This window comes from Triticum aestivum, chromosome 5B (assembly GCF_018294505.1).
Source record: "Triticum aestivum cultivar Chinese Spring chromosome 5B, IWGSC CS RefSeq v2.1, whole genome shotgun sequence".
Classification (NCBI taxonomy): domain Eukaryota; kingdom Viridiplantae; phylum Streptophyta; class Magnoliopsida; order Poales; family Poaceae; genus Triticum; species Triticum aestivum.
The window spans coordinates 702,377,874-702,396,024 of record NC_057807.1 but is presented as its reverse complement, the minus strand read 5'-3'; the positions used below and the strand labels follow the sequence as shown (position 1 = coordinate 702,396,024).

Below are 18,151 nucleotides of genomic sequence, written 5' to 3'. Positions count from 1 at the left end.
AAAAGGTATAATTTTTGTGTTATATAGTTTATATTAGGGTGATAAAATTGGCAACCTAGGATACGCGTAGGACTTGTAAACTGAAAAGGAGGGAGTAGAATACTACTCCCTGTCGGAAACCTGACATGCTTGTTTTAATACGGTTGCACCTAATCATACTTTACCTCACGCGCTGCACATGCCGGCATCATCAGCTGTCCTTAGAGGAGGAAGTTCATTTCCTCCAGGCCATTGCATAGCCATCGTCATCCAGCCCGAGAAAATTAGTTGCTTCTTCGTTTTCCTGCTGCACTTGTCCCAGTTCTTCTCTCCACTCCAAACACCCAAACAACAACTACGAGAGATGGAGCGAATAGACTAGGAATAGCTAGAGAGCACCGATGACACCTGTGGTGAGCGCTTCACTTGGAGCGTCGGGTCCTCTGTTGGTGAAGCTCGGCACCTTGCTCTCCAATGAGTGTGGCCGTCTGAAAGGGGTCCGCCATGAGATCCGCTCCCTCAAATCTGAGCTTACTTGTATGCATGCTGCGCTTACTAAATATGCAATGATAGAAGATCCAGATGTCCAAGTGAAGGCATGGATATCATTGGTGAGGGAATTGGCCTATGATACCGAGGATGTCTTCGACAAGTTCATCCACCAGCTTGGCAACAACCAATACCATGGCGGCTTCAAGGAGTTCTTCCGCAAGACCGCTCGCCAACTGAAAACACTTGTGTCTCGCCGCGGAATTGCCAACCAAATTGATGACCTGAAGACTCGCATCAAGAAAGTGCAAGAGCTCAAGGACAGCTACAAGTTCAATGATGCTCCCTCTAGCACCACTGGCCATCTAGCTGTGGATCCCCGGCTTCAAGCGGTCTTTGCTGAGAAGGCACACATTGTGGGCCTGGAAGGTCCAAGAAATGATCTTGCCAACTGGATGGTAGAAGAGGGAAACAACTCCAAATGTTGCAAGGTGTTGTCTATTGTTGGGTTTGGTGGATTGGGAAAGACAACACTGGCGAATGAGGTTTATCGAAAGATTCAAGCAGATTTTCGGTGTACAGCTTTTGTATCTGTCTCACAAAAGCCAGATATAAAGAAAATTATCAAGGATGTGATCTCTCAAGTGTCACGCGGACATGGATCCACAAAAGATACCAGCGATTGGGATGCAAGCAAGTTCATTGCAAAGCTAAGGGAACTACTACAAGATAAAAGGTAATGATTACCCTTATTTTTTTCCTTGCAACATGTGTGATGCTTGGTTCCCATATTTCATTCATTTTTTATTAAATCCTAGTCATCAACTCATGCACATGCACGACTTAGGTATTTTCTTGTGTCACTTGGACATAAAAAACATTAATAATATTTATATATTTATCACACGCAGAACTTATAGGAATTCAAAATATTCTCGAAAGCTTATATTTTCATGTAAAAGCATTTATATTACATTATTTTTTATTTGGAAGTATCCCAATGAGTAATCTTGCATGACTACGTTTTAGAACAAATGTTTTCTATCACAAGTGCTAGTTACCCTCATGTGAGATTTGTATGTTGCAGGTAGTATCTGTCAAAATCGAGAGTATGTACGTGTAGTATGTACTCCCTCCATCCCATAATGTAAGACATTTTTTTATCACTATACTAGTGTCAAAAAACGTCTTACATTATGGGACAGAGAGAGTAGTACATAAGAATATTTGGGTAGTATATATTCTATTTTTAGGTGGTATGTACTATTTTTAGTATATTGTTTTATATGTACATATATGAAAGTATTTTCAGAATAGATGAAAATAAATATAAAGTCCTCACTTTACATTTTTAGTATATTATTTTATACGTACGTATATATATATATATATATATATATATTATTTTATACATTTTTAGTACTTTTTAGGGATTGACTATTCATCACCCTGGGTGAGGAATAGTTATTCTTCACCCCCTCTATTTTAGCATCAATGCGCCGTAATTTTGCGTTTTGTAAATTTTGTCTTATTTCATACGTAATAAGAGAATGTAACAAAAAATGTAATCACCATAAAAACTATTTTATGTTACGTAAAATTACAAACATAAAAATATAGTGTAAAATATACATAAAATGCAATTTTTCTGGTCTTATGATCTATATTTCTGTTTTTATGCCAAATTTTACGTAGTGAATCGATACGAATGTAACTATTAGTATTCTAGATGTAATTTATTTATGAAACGATCGTAAGATTACCTTGGATGAAGAATAACTTATTCTACACCCTGGGTGATGAATAGTACTAAAAAACAACTAGAATGTTGTAAAAACAAATGTAAGAGGTCCTCAGTTTACATTTTACAAATAGTAAAATTTACCAAGTATGTTATAAAAGGATGTATGTAAAGAGAAAACTTTTGAATTGAACTTAATGTGAACTATCTTTTAACAAAAATCAAACATGTTTTTTCTCTTCCAAGCATCCAACAAATATACCCTCCATGATCACACAAAACGAATGCAAAAATATTTACTTGTAACTAACAAGCATGACTTGATTCCTCCGGAAAAAAGAACATGCATGGCGTGATGACGTGGCATTGATAGATTAATGCGGAGGAATAACTTGTGCCTGCATGTGTGACTTGATCATGTCACACCAATTTGATTAGATGGCTATTAATAATAATTGAGGTGACGTGGAGAAATCTAGTAGTGAGAGCTAGTTATTTAGATATAGAAAATATATGATATATGACAAAATGTGTGTATATTTTCACAGAAAGAAAAGCAATGCACAATAGCGAGGCCGGTTTACACTACTCCAAGCATCCTTACCAACCACATCAATATCTTTTTGTGTACCCTACTAAAAGAAGGGCAACATATGAAATGTTTGTAAGATCATAACATTCAGAGAAATTGTTAATAGAGCTTGAGCTGCTTGGAGCCCTAAATTTAAAATATTCAAAATCAAAATATGGAATTTCAAAAAATTCTAGAAAAACTACACATGTACATTTGGATGTTGTCTACAAGTGTGCAAGGTAACATGATTAAATACGTTATGATGTGAGCTACAAAAAAAAATCATGTAACTTTAGCACATGTAACATTCACTATACAAGTTCATGATTTTTCTGTGTGCTCCCATAACAACATCATAAAAATTTACACACTTATAGAAAACATCCTTATGTACACACACTGGCGGAGCTACATGTACTTCTACAGGGGCCATGGCCCCCCAACCTTGACAAAATCTCTGAAGAAAAAATATTTAAAAGTGCCTAATTAGAAAAAGTATAGTGTTTGGCCCCCTCAAGATGTTGTATTTGCCTTTCGCCCCTGCAGCATTTCCTGTCTAGCTCAGCCACTGTGTACACATCTATTTTTTCTGAATTTATTGGAACTTCAAAATGTGGTTTTTGCATTGTTAAAATTTCTGGCTCCGTGAGCCAAAAATCCACACTCATTAGGAAATTTCTAATGGATAACAGTTATCGTAGTTCCTTTGGCCTCTATTGTTCACTTTGTCACTTCATGCTTACACAAGTACTCAAACTACTCGAAATATTCTATCCAGCTCTTAAATAGAATACATGCACAAGCAAATAAATATGTATGCGTTGAACTTGAGCCATGTTCAATAACTAAAATTTTATTGAAGACATACAATAAAATCTATATGAACTAATAAGCAATAGTCGTGACACACTTATTAATTACTCCAGTTTCGTACACTAAGCATATACTCCCTCCGTCCCAAAATTCTTGTCTTAGATTTGTCTACATATGGATGTATCTAGTCACATCTTAGTCTTAGATACATTCGTATCTGATCAATTCAAGACAAGAATTTTGGGACGGAGGGAGTACAATGTAGGAGTCTCATGGCATGCTTGAGTTTTCAAGTAGAATTTTCTGAAAATATTTAGTTGATGTCATCTACTAATTTTGTAGGTATCTCGTCTTCATTGATGATGTATGGTCTACAGATGCATGGAACATTATCAAGTGTGCTCTCCCTGAGAATAATTGTTCTAGCAGAATTATAGCAACTACACGCATCATTGATGTAGCAAAGGCATGTTGTCTGAGTACTGATGACCGCATGTTTGAAATGAAACCCCTAAGTGATGTTAACTCGAGAAGTTTGTTTTTTAAAAAGAATATTTGGCTCTGATGATTGTTGTCCCAATGTGCTAAATGAAGTTTCGAATGAAATTCTGAAAAGGTGTGGAGGCCTGCCATTAGCTATTATCAGTATATCTGGTTTGTTGGCAAACAGACCAGCTATGAAAGAGGAGTGGGAAAAGGTTAAAAGGTCAATTGGTTCTGCACTGGAAAATAATCAGAGTCTAGAGGGAATGAGTAGCATACTATCTCTTAGCTATAATGATCTTCAACCTCATCTGAAGACATGTTTGTTATATTTAAGTGTATTCCCTGAGGATTATGTGATTGACAGAAATAGGCTTGTGAGGCGATGGATATCAGAAGGCTTTATCTCAGAAGAGCGTGGACAAAGCCAACAAGAAGTTGCCGAGAAATACTTTTATGAGCTTATCAATAAAAGCATGGTCCAAGCAGTGGACATTGGGGATGATGGTAAGGTTAATGCCTGCAGAGTCCATGACATGATGCTTGAAATTATTATTTCAAAATCAATTGAAGATAATTTCGTCACCATAGTGGGTGGAAGCCAAACAAGTTTGACAAACCACCATGGTTTTATCCGGCGACTATCAGTTCAGCACATTGACCAGGAGGCTGTATCTGCATTGGCAAATGAAGATCTCAGCCATGTTCGATCTCTAACGGTAACATCATCAAGTTGCCTGAAACACTTCCCTTGTCTTGCTGAATTTGAAGCTTTGCGTGTATTGGACTTTGAGGATTGCTGGGATTTGGAAGAGTATGACATGGACAATATGGACAAATTATTCCAACTAAAGTATCTCAGTCTGGGCAGTGCAGACAAATCAAAGCAACCACGAAGAACTATGGTGCTAGATGGTGTACTAACCCTAGATCCTAGGGAAAGACAGACGGAAGTGTTGCCAGCTGGAATTGAGCGCCTTACGAAACTGCAATATCTAATCACTAGGGGGTATCATTGCAAGGTACCTAATGGGATTGGAAATATGAGCAGCTTACGGGTGATCTCAACTTTTGATATTACCAGGAGTTCAGTGGATGCAGTGGAGGAGCTTGGGAACCTAACCAGACTGAACGAACTTCGTTTATGGTTGGATTTTGGAGACGGGTATAAGAGGCATTATGAGGTGCTTCTATCCTTACTATGCAAGTTTAGCAGCTGCAAACTCCAGTTCCTTCATATAAATGGAACAAAAGGCTTCATCAACTTCATTGACTTTTGGTCCCCTCCGCCATCTTTCCTTCAAATATTTTATATGTCTGGTGAACTCTTATTGTCGAACATTCCAAGGTGGATTACTCCAGGACTCAAAAGTCTTGCTCACATAGACATGACTTTAAATGAAGTAAGGGGGCAGGATCTGCACACTCTTGGTGAGCTCCCATCCTTAGTTATTCTAAGCTTGAGCTTGAAGACAGGAGTAAAAGGAAAGCTGACCGTAATTGGATTTCCATGTCTGAAGAGTTTTGACATCTTTAGTTTGGATGGGGCATATGTAACGTTCACAAAAGGAGCTATGCCAAAGCTTGAGAAGCATCTTCTGTCAGGCGATGCGGCAGTGATGAATACTCAGGGGTTTTATTTAGGCTTCGAGCATCTATCGTGTCTCAAAGAAATAGAAATAAGGACTTGGAAGCGTGGTGCCACACATCAGGAATGCGATGCAGCAGCAGCCGTGATCAAGAAAGAAGCACGTGCCCATCCCAACCGTCCAAAATTTAATTACACATCCAGTAGGCATAACAAGATCTATGATGCTGATAGTGACGAGGAAAAGAGCAACGAGGAGGGCAATTAAAATGGCCCATCGGGATGAAATGCTACTCAACTGAAAGAGGTACTAAAAATCTCGCACATTCTTTTCTCCTTCAAATTGACTACATCTCTTTTGTCAATACCTGCTAAATGCTTGTCAAATTCACATATTCTAGCACCATTTTCATTTTACCGATCCAGGATGATGTGTGCCTGGCTATAGCAACCTTGCCGGGAATTATAGTCATACTGAAAAAGATTTGGTGCTGCTATCTCTTGCGCTTCAAGAGTCAAGACTAGAAGATGGAAATCCGAAGCTGAAACAGGTCATCGGCAGAAAGAGGGTGGCTTCGTTTTATTGTCTCTGTGTTTTACCTTTGGTGATTTAGACCCAAGAATTGTTTGAATTGGGATACAATGGATTGTATTTTCTCTGAAAAACTTGCATTTTGTTTCGTTTGTTCACTCTTGTACGTAATCTCTATTTGTATTCTGAATTATTTCTGTTGAATACTTCCTGGTGATGGAAATGTATTGTTGATTCTAGCTTGCTTGCTTACTTGTTGCTAGGTATTTGTGTGCATGAGCAAGTTGAATGGCTGTCGTTGCTTCTGCTTTTATATGTATGTAAAATGATGTTGGGAATGACCAGGTTTACATGTCCTGAAAGCATGATTGCTGCTGCATCATACCATAAATGAAACTAAAGATTTTTTTTTAGAAAAGGAGGATGATCCCCGGCCTCTGCATCTGCTCGATGCATACGGCCACTTTATTAATTATTCTCACAAGACCTTACAAAGCCATACAATAGCAAGACTAAAGCCACCGTCTAAGCAACAGTTGTCGCTACACCTATCCAATTGATGAAGGGGCGCAGATAGTCTGGGCCTAATACCGAACAGACATCGCAGCCAAACCTAAACATCTAAGACCTGAGGTCCCAACCAAGACGCCTGTCGGGTATGGGGCACCTACCAATCCGACGCACTCCTCAACCAGGACGCCTGCCGGGTATGAGGCCGTCGCAGCCATCTGCCACCAATCCATCTTCAGAGCTGTACTGTTGCATGTACCATGTCAGGTCTCTCTACCATCGACGCCACCATGACGCCCGACAGCGTCGTCCTCCTGCGCGAATCCATCCTTCCACAGCGAACTCCGAATCTGCACCGCGCCACACTATCAAGATCCGTCGCCATCAGTGTGTAGGATGAAACACCGCTCCACCAAAGAATCCGTCCTCTGGTCCCTCGATCACGTGTGTACCTTCAAGAATGACGCCCCCAAGGGAGGAACGACACCAGAGCGCCGCCGTCATCCGATCTAGGGTTTCCCCCAGAGGTAGCAGAGAGTGGCCTTAAACTTCTCCACGGCGATGCCTTCAAGAAGGGAACGACGCAGATAGCGCCGCCACCGCTAGCCTTAGCAGACACTGAAGACAAGTTTTCACCCAGATCAGTTCGAAGGGATCCAACTCTCGTGCATGGGCCGTCGTCACCACCAGCACCACCATGCAGAACCCTGGAGCACCGGCAGATCAGCGAGCCGCCGGCACCACCGCATCCAGATCGCCGGCCACGCCGGGCCGCCGCCTCCCGCGGACGTGATCTTCAAATGCCATCTCTTTTTACAGACGTGGACTCTGTTGGAGAAGGAGCGAGATGCTGAGCGCATGTCGGAGGCCATGACGCGCATCAAGACTATACAGGTGATGGCAAGACAAGATCCGCCGAGTCGTTGAAGCTTTTGGAGTCTTTAAGAGGGAGATCTATGTTACCTAGGTCTTCAGCGTTGGATGTTATGGTTGGTTGTAATGTTTGCCTTCGCGATGAACCTTCAGTTTCGTTTGGATGGCGGTCGTGGACCGAACGTTTCCTTTTGCTTTCGCTAAGTTGTAACTTGTTGAACCTGGTGCCTGTGGGCTTTATTAATTTAAAGCCGGACGCTTTTAGCGTCTTCGTTCCAAAAAAATGGTGCTACTACGATAAGGCATCAAACTTGTTGTAGTAGAGAGCGAGCGACGCTCATTAGTTGTGTGCCGGATCGAGTACGAATGTGCTGTGCGGTGGAGCATGTGCATAGTGGAGTTGCAGTTTCCTTGCATCTTGTTGCCAAGCTGGGCTGTACTCTGACCAAATTCAGCGACCGTGATTTAGATGTTACACTTGATACTCTCTATATATGTATATATAAGGCCACAAACTCAAATTACAAATACCAATGTAAAATTTAATGACTATTTTGTAAGTCAGCTTTTCTTTTTGTTTATTGGGATCATTAATACCCCACATGCATGCAAGAAAACTAAGCAGAGGAAGTAGCTGACTGTCATTATGACAACATGCATGCATCTAGTATTAAACAGGTTGCTAGTATGAAAAAATATCATTAATTTTGCCTCGATTATTGTTGGTGGCCTTGTATAAATGCAAAATGTATATTTCATAGTGGCCTTGTAGATGGAGTAGTTGGTTGGAGTTATTTATAACTCATGTAGTCGCTAGTAAGCAGTTACTCAAAAAAAAAAGGCACATGTACAGTTTTACTACTACTCTGTTTATTCTCCTCTGCGGCTCTGCTTTACTACTTTGTTTCCTCTGCTCGGCCAGTGAGCCCAACCCTCGCAGCAACCGTCTGCCTGTCAAGGAAAAGAGCAAGCATCCCCATTATTTTCTCTTTCTAAGATTATCTCCACTCGTTCGGCCCCCCAGCGCATAGGCTAGCGCCTTTTCGGGCGTCCACCCGGCGATTTTTAGACCATGGGGGCGACCAAAGCCCCAGCCACGCCCCCTCGTGCCGCCCGTCAAGGCCCAACCACACGCCTCATATTCAAATTTGATCGTTCCCGCTCCAAAAAAGGGTCATAATCCGGCAATCATCGCAATAGTTCGACTATCACTGCCACAGTTCGGCGATCAAATGAAAGGATAGGCAATAGTTTGGCGCACAAAAAAAAGAAGGACGCGAAAGGAATGCATCAAACATCGAGGTCGCCCTCCGGCGTCGATGTCGGCGTGCGCGGGCTGGGAGGAGTCGGCGCGGCTTCTGGACTAGTCGGCGCGGCTTCTGTGCTGCTGGGCGTCGCGGAGGCATCATCAGTCGGGCTGGTTGGCGGCGTTGGCGTCGGCGTTGGAGTCACCGGTATCTGGTTCAGGATGAGGCCGCGCTCCGCCAGGAACCACGCCTTGAGCTTCTCGTCGCCGCTCTGGAGCATGTCAGTGCCGCCCATCAAGAAAGCCAGGTCATTGTTCCTCTTCTTGGCGTCTTGAGCTTTGAACTTCGCGGCGATGTTGGTCCGGAGCAACTTGAGTTTGACGGCGCTGTTTGTCATCAAAGCAGCCCACCGCGCCTCAGTTTTCTCTTTTTGCTGGGCGGCCCTGGTCTTGGCGTCGGCGAGGCAATGCTGATGGACTCTTGCACGCATGCGGCAGCCGACTCGGCGTGTTTCGCCTTCTTGGCCCCTTTGTTGCCGTCCGGGCGCCCGTCGGCCGCGCCCGGTGTCGGCGCGTCCGGCTTGTACGTCTCCTTGGCCTTGGCAAGGGTGCACCGGATATCCGCCCACTTCTCGCACTTGTCGATCCGTTTGAAGACATGGAGGTACTTGAACTCTTGATCGTTGTTGTCGTCGCGGTACATGGCGAACATGCGCAGCAACTGCGCCAAAGAGCGAGCATCAGTCGGCGCGGGCGCGCGCACGGAGAGAGGAATAGGGAGAGGGCGGTGTGCTGTACCTGATCCTCGACGTTGGTGCCGCTCTCCGGGCAAGCCGCGACCTCCTCGACGATCCCATGCCATTTGTTGCACGCCGTTTGGATGAGCCCCCAATGGTTCGCCATCGCCTTCGACACCCCCTGCATGTGGACGCCTTTGAAGTAGGGGTCGACGAGCTTGCGCTCATCGAACTCAGCCTTGACGCGGTACCAATACGTGTCGATGTTCTAGTTCGTGCCGGTGATCGGATCAGGGCAGACGACTTTCCACACTTCAGCGAGGCACTCATCTTCCTTGGTCTCCCACTTGATGCGCGGCTCACCGGTCTTTGCTGCCCCTTTCTTCTTCTTCTTCTTCTTCTTGCCTTTCCTCGTCGGCGCCGGCTCCTCCTCTTCCTCCTCCTCCTTCTCCTCCTCCGGCTCTTCCTCGCCGTAGTCGAGCTCACCGTCCATGTCGCTGAGATCAATCGAGCCGTCTTGGGTAGTAAACCCGGGGGAAGCGGCGGCGGCTGCCGAGCCAGCTGCGATGATGTCTTCCATGTCGGCCTCCGTCGCGTCGGCGTCGCAAAGATGCGACGAGGAGGAGGCTTGCGAGTAGAGGCCGCGGCGGAGAGGTGGCGTCGGGGAGGCTACATAGTCCGGCGGCGAGTACATGTATGGTAGGTACTGCACGCCGGTGAACGCGGGCGAAGGCATGCGCTGGACCGGCGCCCATGGGGGAAGGTGATGTTAGGGTTGAAACCGCTGTGGACGTCGCCGTCGGCATAGCCCGTCGATGGCGTGCTCCATGGGTGTGGCGACGACGAGAAGCCGACCGGAGATACGACGCTTTGCTCGCTCCAGGCCGCGTGCGGGCCGTGGCTGCCGCGTGAATTCATCATCCCCACGCGTGCCGCCTCGGCTTGTTCGGCCGCCGAGCGCTCCTCCTGCTCCGTCATCGCCGCCGCCACGAGCACCGCCCTCTCCCAGGCCTTCTTGGCCCTGTTACGCCTGTCGGCGGTGACGACCTCCCGGCGCTGCACTTCTGCCTTCCAGTCGGCGTTGGTCATGCCCGGGGGCTTGGACGGCGGCGCCCTCTGCTTCCTCTGCTTCGGCTGGGCGACGGCGGCGGCTGTTGTATCCATCGCGGCGCGGGGGAACACATACTTCTTCGGCGGCACGGCAGACGGTTTGGAAGGGAGGAGGCAGAGTTTGGCGGGAGGAATGGAGAATGAAAGGGAAGGCGAGGGGGGAAGCGGGAGGAAACGGCGGGAAAAGGGCCTCCTCTCGCCGACAGAGTGGCCCCACACCCCTTTTCGCTTCTACCGGCGACACCCGAGCGCTTGGGTTCGGGTCGGGACCACCGGCTCTGGATTTGGGCCAACCAGCCGGTTTGGAAGGGAGGAGGCGGAGTTTGGCGGGAGAAATGGAGAATGAAAGGGAAGGCGAGGGGGGAAGCGGGAGGAAACGGCGGGAAAAGGGTCTCCTCTCGCCGACAGAGTGGCCCCACACCCCTTTTCACTTCTACCGGCGACACCCGGGCGCTTGGGTTCGGGTCGGGATCGCCGGCTCTGGATTTGGGCCAAACCGGCGCCAAACCAATACGTGTCGATGTTCTAGTTCGTGCCGGTGATCGGATCAGGGCAGACGACTTTCCACACTTCGGCGAGGCACTCATCTTCCTTGGTCGCCCACTTGATGCGCGGCTCACCGGTCTTTGCTGCCCCTTTCTTCTTCTTCTTCTTCTTCTTCTTGCCTTTCCTCGTCGGCGCCGGCTCCTCCTCTTCCTCCTCCTCCTTCTCCTCCTCCGGCTCTTCCTCGCCGTAGTCGAGCTCGCCGTCCATGTCGCCGAGATCAATCGAGCCGTCTTGGGTAGTAAACTCGGGGGAAGCGGCGGCGGCTGCCGAGCCAGCTGCGATGATGTCTTCCATGTCGGCCTCGGTCGCGTCGGCGTCGCAAAGATGCGACGAGGAGGAGGCTTGCGAGTAGAGGCCGCGGCAGAGAGGTGGCGTCGGGGAGGCTGCATAGTCCGGCGGCGAGTACATGTATGGTGGGTACTGCACGCCGGCGAACGCGGGCGAGGGCATGCGCTGGACCGGGCGCCCATGGGGGAAGGTGATGTTAGGGTTGAAACCGCCGTGGACGTCGCCGTCGGCATAGCCCAGCGATGGCGTGCTCCATGGGTGTGGCGACGACGAGAAGCCGACCGGAGATACGACGCTTTGCTCGCTCCAGGCCGCGTGCGGGCCGTGGCTGCCGCGTGAATTCATCATCCCCACGCGTGCCGCCTCGGCTTGTTCGGCCGCCGAGCGCTCCTCCTGCTCCGTTATCGCCGCCGCCACGAGCACCGCCCTCTCCCGGGCCTTCTTGGCCCTGTTACGCCTATCGGCGGTGACGACCTCCCGGCGCTGCACTTTTGCCTTCCAGTCGGCGTTGGTCATGCCCGGGGGCTTGGACGGCGGCGCCCTCTGCTTCCTCTGCTTCGGCTGGGCGACGGCGGCGGCTGTGGTATCCGTCGCGGCGCGGGGGAACACATACTTCTTCGGCGGCATGGCAGCCGGTTTGGAAGGGAGGAGGCGGAGTTTGGCGGGAGGAATGGAGAATGAAAGGGAAGGCGAGGGGGGAAGCGGGAGGAAACGGCGGGAAAAGGGCCTCCTCTCGCCGACAGAGTGGCCCCACACCCCTTTTCGCTTCTACCGGCGACACCCGGGCGCTTGGGTACGGGTCGGGATCGCCGGCTCTGGATTTGGGCCAAACCGGCGCTAAATGAGGTCCTGGGGGCGCGACTGGGCGATTTTCAACCACCGGCGCTAAAAATTCGCAGGGAGGGGGGGGGGCTGTTGGGGGCGCGGCTGGAGATGCTCTAACTAACTACATCTCTTTTCAGTTCAAAAATAAATAAATACCTCCCTTTTGTCAGTATATCTAATAAATGCTTCTCAAAGTCACATGTTGTATCATTTTTGTTCTACCGATCTGGGATGGTGTGGCTGGCTATCTACCTTGCCTGGAATTACTAAAAAAGGTCTGGTGCTACTATCTCTTCCGCTTCAAGACTAGAAGATGGAAACCGGAAGCTGAAACAGGTCATGGCCTCAGTTGCTACTTGCTACATTCATTTGTGCTACTCGTGACATGAGATTATTCTTATTTAATTCGCTTAAGACTCGCAGCACCAATTACCTCCTTTTGCACATGCCGTCAATCGATCGTTACGGGTTAGGTGAGCCTTGCAACTACTCAGCAGGTGACACACAGTTTCCTGGCTCTTTCCAGCCGGCCGGCTCCATAAATAAAAAATTAAACATACAGAGTTTCCTGGCTCTTTCCGGCCGGCCGGCCGGCTCCATAAAATATTAAACATAAACAGACGTAAGAGTAGGATCAAAGCCTCCGACAAGTTGTGCTTAACCGTGTCTTTAGAGATAGGACATGCTAATTAGCTACTATCCCGTCTCAAAATATATATCCTATAAAAACATCTTATATTTTGAGACTGACTAGCCTACAAAAGAGTCTTATATTTTAAAACGGAGGTAGTGTGTCTATATACATCCATTTCAAAATTCAGGATGGATGTAGTTATAATATAAAATGTTATTACAATAAATGTACTCCTATATTGGTTGCAAACATCATACTATATTATAAGACAAAGGGAGTACTCGCAAAATATGATCATGTGGACCCATCGTGATTATTAAGGCGAGTTAACAAAACCTCACAGCTAGCGAGCTTACAATGCCCACCTAATGCGTACTGTATTAAGTACTACACTGCATAGCGCGAGGCTCTCTTCATCTGACAGGGACCAAGCACTACATAGCTAGCTATTCGTTAGCTCAGCCAAAGGAATCTCTTGCCTGCTTGGTCCTCTTCATTTTCGTGCACACTCGTCCAAAGCTATTCTCTCCATTACCCCCAAACACACAACCAACAACCACGGGAGATGCCGTGCAGAGAGGAATAGCTACACGTACGCGGTACGCCATCAATGGCACCTGTGGTGAGTGCTGCACTTGGCGTGTTGGGTCCCCTGCTGGTCAAGCTCGCCGACCTGGTCGCCGGCAAGTTCGGCCGCGTGCGAGGTGTCCGCCGTGAGATCATGTCCCTCCAGTCCGAGTTGACCAGCATGCATGCCGCGCTCCAAGAATACACGATGCTAGACGACCCAGGCGTCCAGGTTAAGGCGTGGATATCGCTGCTCAGGGAGCTGGCCTATGATACCGAGGATTGCATTGACAAGTTCATCCGCCGTGTCAGCAATCGTGGGCGTCGCGGCGGCTTCAAGAAGCTCTTCCATGACACCACTCGCTTCCTTAAGATGCTAGATTCTCGCTGTGGGATCGCCAAGCAGATCCACAAGCTGAAGGCTCGCATCAAGCATGTGAAAGAGCTCAAGGATAGTTACAAGTTGAGTGAGACTTCTTGTAGCAAGACTGGGCATGAGTCCGTGGATCCTCGGTTGTGTGCTCTCTTTGCTGAGGAAGCACACCTTGTGGGTGTGGAGGGTCCAAGAGATGATCTTGTCAAGTGGATGTTGAAGGAAGAAAATAGCTCGACCAGGCAACCTAGAGTATTGTCTATCGTTGGATTTGGTGGATTGGGAAAGACAACATTAGCAAATGAGGTCTATCGCAAGGTTCAAAGGCATTTCGATTGTTGGGCTTTTGTTTCAGTCTCGCAGAAGCCAATTATAAGAAAAATAATCAAGGATGTAATCTACAAAGTGCCTTTTCCTGATGGATTCACAAAAGATATTGAAATTTGGGACGAAACGGCAGCCATTTCCAAGCTAAGAGAATTGCTACAAGATAAAAGGTAATGTTGACATATGATTTTTCATAGAAAATGCCTCATGCATAATCGTCACTATTTTCGCAAAAAAGTTCACTATTTCCTGCAATATTATTGCATACTGTATGCAATGTGGGCATGACAAGTATGTGCAATAAACCGCATGACGTGTATACACAAGTAATGTGCATGTTGTCAATTAACTAGCTGGAGCATGAATCATTGGCAATAGCTGTAGTTTCATCGCCCTGCTTACTTAATGTATCTCCTAATCCTATATACTCTCTCCATTCCTAAATATAAGTCTTTTTAGAGATACAATGCAGACTACATACGGAGCAAAATGAGTGCATCTACACTTTAAAATACGTCTACATACATCCGTATGCAGTTTTTATTAAAAACTCTAAGAGGACTTACATTTAGGAAACCGGGGAGGGGGGGGGGGGGGTACCACATTACATGTACAATTACTACCACATTACATATACAATTACTGATGGGATAAGGACCACCTCAGCATGCAGTTATGCATGAGAAAAGATCAACCACCACATGAAACGATGCATATGAGAGTGTTTTCCATTTTATTATTCCACGTACATTCAATAAATATTTTACAACTATAGATAATTAAATATAATAAGTCATATGTGTTTTTAATTTTGATTCATTTGTTATTAATTCATATATTTATATTCCACACAATGAGATCTCATTGAAATATATTGCAACCGATTCCGCAACAATGCATGGGGTATTACTATACACAAATAAGCAGTTTGAAAAAAAATGCTTCCATGTCATAAAGTAAGAAGTGTCAAATGAAGTTTTTTTTTTGTGATTGAGAACTAAACTTCTACTTCTTGTTATAGTTAAAATTTCAATGAAAAAATAGGGGGAGGCATGAGTGCATACACAATAAAATATATAGGCGAATGTATAACACACGTACACTTATTAAAAAATTTAATTTATATCATTACCATAATTGGTTGACATTATCTACTAATATCTTCTAGGTATATCGTCATAATTGATGATATATGGTGCACACAAGCATGGAACACTATCAAGTGTGCTTTCCCGGAGAATAACCGTTCTAGCAGAATTATAACCACTACACGCATTATGGATGTGGCAAGGTCATGTTGTCCTTGTGGTGATGACCATGTGTATGAAATGGCAGCCCTAAGTGATCTTCACTCCAAAAGTTTGTTTCTCAAAAGAATTTTTGGCTCTGAGGACAACTGCCCTGATATGCTGAAAGAGGTTTCCAATAAAATCCTAAAGAAATGTGGAGGCCTACCATTGGCAATTATTAGTATATCCAGTTTGTTAGCAAATAGTCCAGCTGTCAAGGAGGAGTGGGAGAAGATTAAAAGATCAATTGGTTCTGCACTGGAAAAAGATCGAAGTCTAGAGGGAATGAGTAACATACTATCCCTTAGCTACAATTATCTTCCACCTGATCTCAAGACTTGTTTACTGTATTTAAGTGTATTCCCTGAGGATCGTGTGATTGATCGAAAGAGGTTAGTGAGGCGGTGGATAGCGGAAGGATTTATCTCTGAAGAGCGTGGACAAAGCCGGCAAGAAGTCGCTGAGAGATATTTCTATGAGCTTATCAACAAAAGCATGGTCCAGCCAGAGGACATTTCCTATGATGGCAAGGCTCGTGCTTGCCGAGTCCACGACATGATGCTCGAAATTATTATTTCAAAATCAAACGAAAATAATTTCGTCATTGTTGTAGGTGGCGGCGAAACGAGTTTTGCAAATCATCAGGGTTTTATTCGGCGCCTATCAGTCCAGCACCTTGATCATGAGCTTGCACATTTACTCGCACAAGAAGATCTTAGCCATGTTCGATCGCTAACAGTAACATCATCAACTTGCATCAAACACTTGCCTAGTCTTGCTAAATTTGAAGTTCCACGTGTACTAGATTTTCAAGGTTGTCGGGGTTTGGAAGAATATGATATGAATGGTATTGGCAAATTATTCCAACTAAAGTACCTCAACTTCAGAGGCACGAGTATATCAAAGCTGCCATCAGAGATCATGATGCTACATGACCTAGAGACCCTAGATTTTGGATATACACAAGTGGGGGAGTTTCCAACTGGATTCGTTCAGCTGACCAAACTACAACACCTAATTGCTGGAGGTTGGACAACTATGCGAAACAAGGTAGGGAATATGAGGAACTTACGGGAGATATCAGGCTTTAGTATTACCCGGAGTCCAGCAGATGCGGTGGAGGATCTTGGAAACCTTCCAAGTTTGGTGGAAATTGCTGTACATCTCGATGATGGAGGATCTGACGAGTTCAGGAGGCATGCAGAAATGTTACATTCCTCACTGTGCAAGCTTGGTAGCTGCAAGCTCAGGTCTTTATGGATAAGTAGGTATTGTGGTTCCCTCGAGTTCTTAGAATCTTGGAACCCTCTGCCATATTCCCTTCAAGAATTTTATATGTTCAGTGACTACTATTTCACGGAAGTTCCGAAGTGGATTGCTCCAGCACTCACCAGCCTTTCTTACCTAGATATCAATTTGGCTGAATTAACAGAGGAGGGCCTGCACACTCTTGGGGAGCTCCCGGCCTTACTTTGCCTAAAACTATGCTGGAAAACAAATCCAGAAGAAAGGCTTACAGTCCAGGGCACTGGATTCCCAAGTCTAATAAAGTTGGTGCTATCTGATCGGGCATACATTACATTCGTGAAAGGGGCTATGCCAAAGCTTCAGAACCTTAAGCTATCATTTGCTGTGTCAGTAGCAAAAGGTTATGGCTTCTATTTAGGCATTGAGCATCTCACATGTCTCAAAAAAGTAAGGGTACTGTTTGTAACCAAAGGTTCAGAAAGCAAGGTTGCAGCTGCTGCAATCTCTAAGGAAGCAGGTGCCCATACCAACCGTCCTATAGTTACCATCAATGGAAGACCATATGAAGAGGCTGCTAACAACGAGGAGAAGAACAAGGTGAATGGCGACACTCCGATTCAAGGGAATTAAAATGGACGTTGTCCATATGCAGTGTTCCTCATGGTTACATGCTCGAGGTACCAATACAGATCCCTACCATTCATTCTTTAATCTAACAACCCCCCCCCCCCCCCCCCCCCCAAATTATTTTCTCCAACGTTTTGTCTAAGCCTAGTTAACACTTCTAAAATTCGCATGGTGCGCCATATTTGTTCTGCCAATCCAGGATATGATGTGCGGCTGGAGCTTGGTTGCTTGGAATTAATGTCATATGCTGAAGAATGAAGATGGAAAGCAGAAGCTGAAGCTGAGTCACCCCAAAAGGATCGGTCCCAGTTTCTACTTGCTACATACATCGTGTCTTTTTTTTCCATTTGTTACTCGTGATTTTTAAGACATGGATTTATTTGCATTTCGGATTGATTTTGGATTATTTCTGCATAATATACTTAACGATTGGTATGTGATGGTTATTCATGCCTGCTTGGTCCCTCTGTGGCTGAGGTGAGCATGTTGTTGCTTATGTTTTCTCCATAATTTATGTGCAAAAGAAAGAACGAGGCTGGGTTTCCCTAGCTTGTGTGGAGAAAAATCCTACAGGTGGTCGGATGTATTTGTGCTGAAACAGTTTAGTCGTAGAAACTGAAAGAAAATTAGCACTTGGCACGCTCCAAAACAGACGCTGTAGCAGCCATTCTGGACTACGGTCTATACTCCAAATTGGTTGTGCTGCATGCTGAAGGGGGATTCAGTCAGCCTTGCACTTGCAGAATGGGTGA

The 18,151-nt window shown here is 45.9% G+C and overlaps 1 protein-coding gene and 1 pseudogene across 1 annotated transcript; both read left to right on the top strand.

The window, feature by feature from the left end:
* Positions 1 to 291: 291 nt before the first annotated feature.
* Positions 292 to 6,334, top strand: LOC123114374 (disease resistance protein RGA5-like; annotated as a pseudogene).
* Positions 6,335 to 13,578: 7,244 nt separating this feature from the next.
* On the top strand, positions 13,579 to 17,402 carry LOC123115344 (disease resistance protein RGA5-like). The gene is made up of 2 exons (XM_044536515.1): positions 13,579 to 14,405; positions 15,404 to 17,402. The coding sequence occupies exons 1-2, from the start codon at positions 13,579 to 13,581 to the stop codon at positions 17,400 to 17,402; spliced, it is 2,826 nt and encodes a 941-aa protein (XP_044392450.1).
* The last annotated feature ends 749 nt before the right edge of the window (positions 17,403 to 18,151 follow it).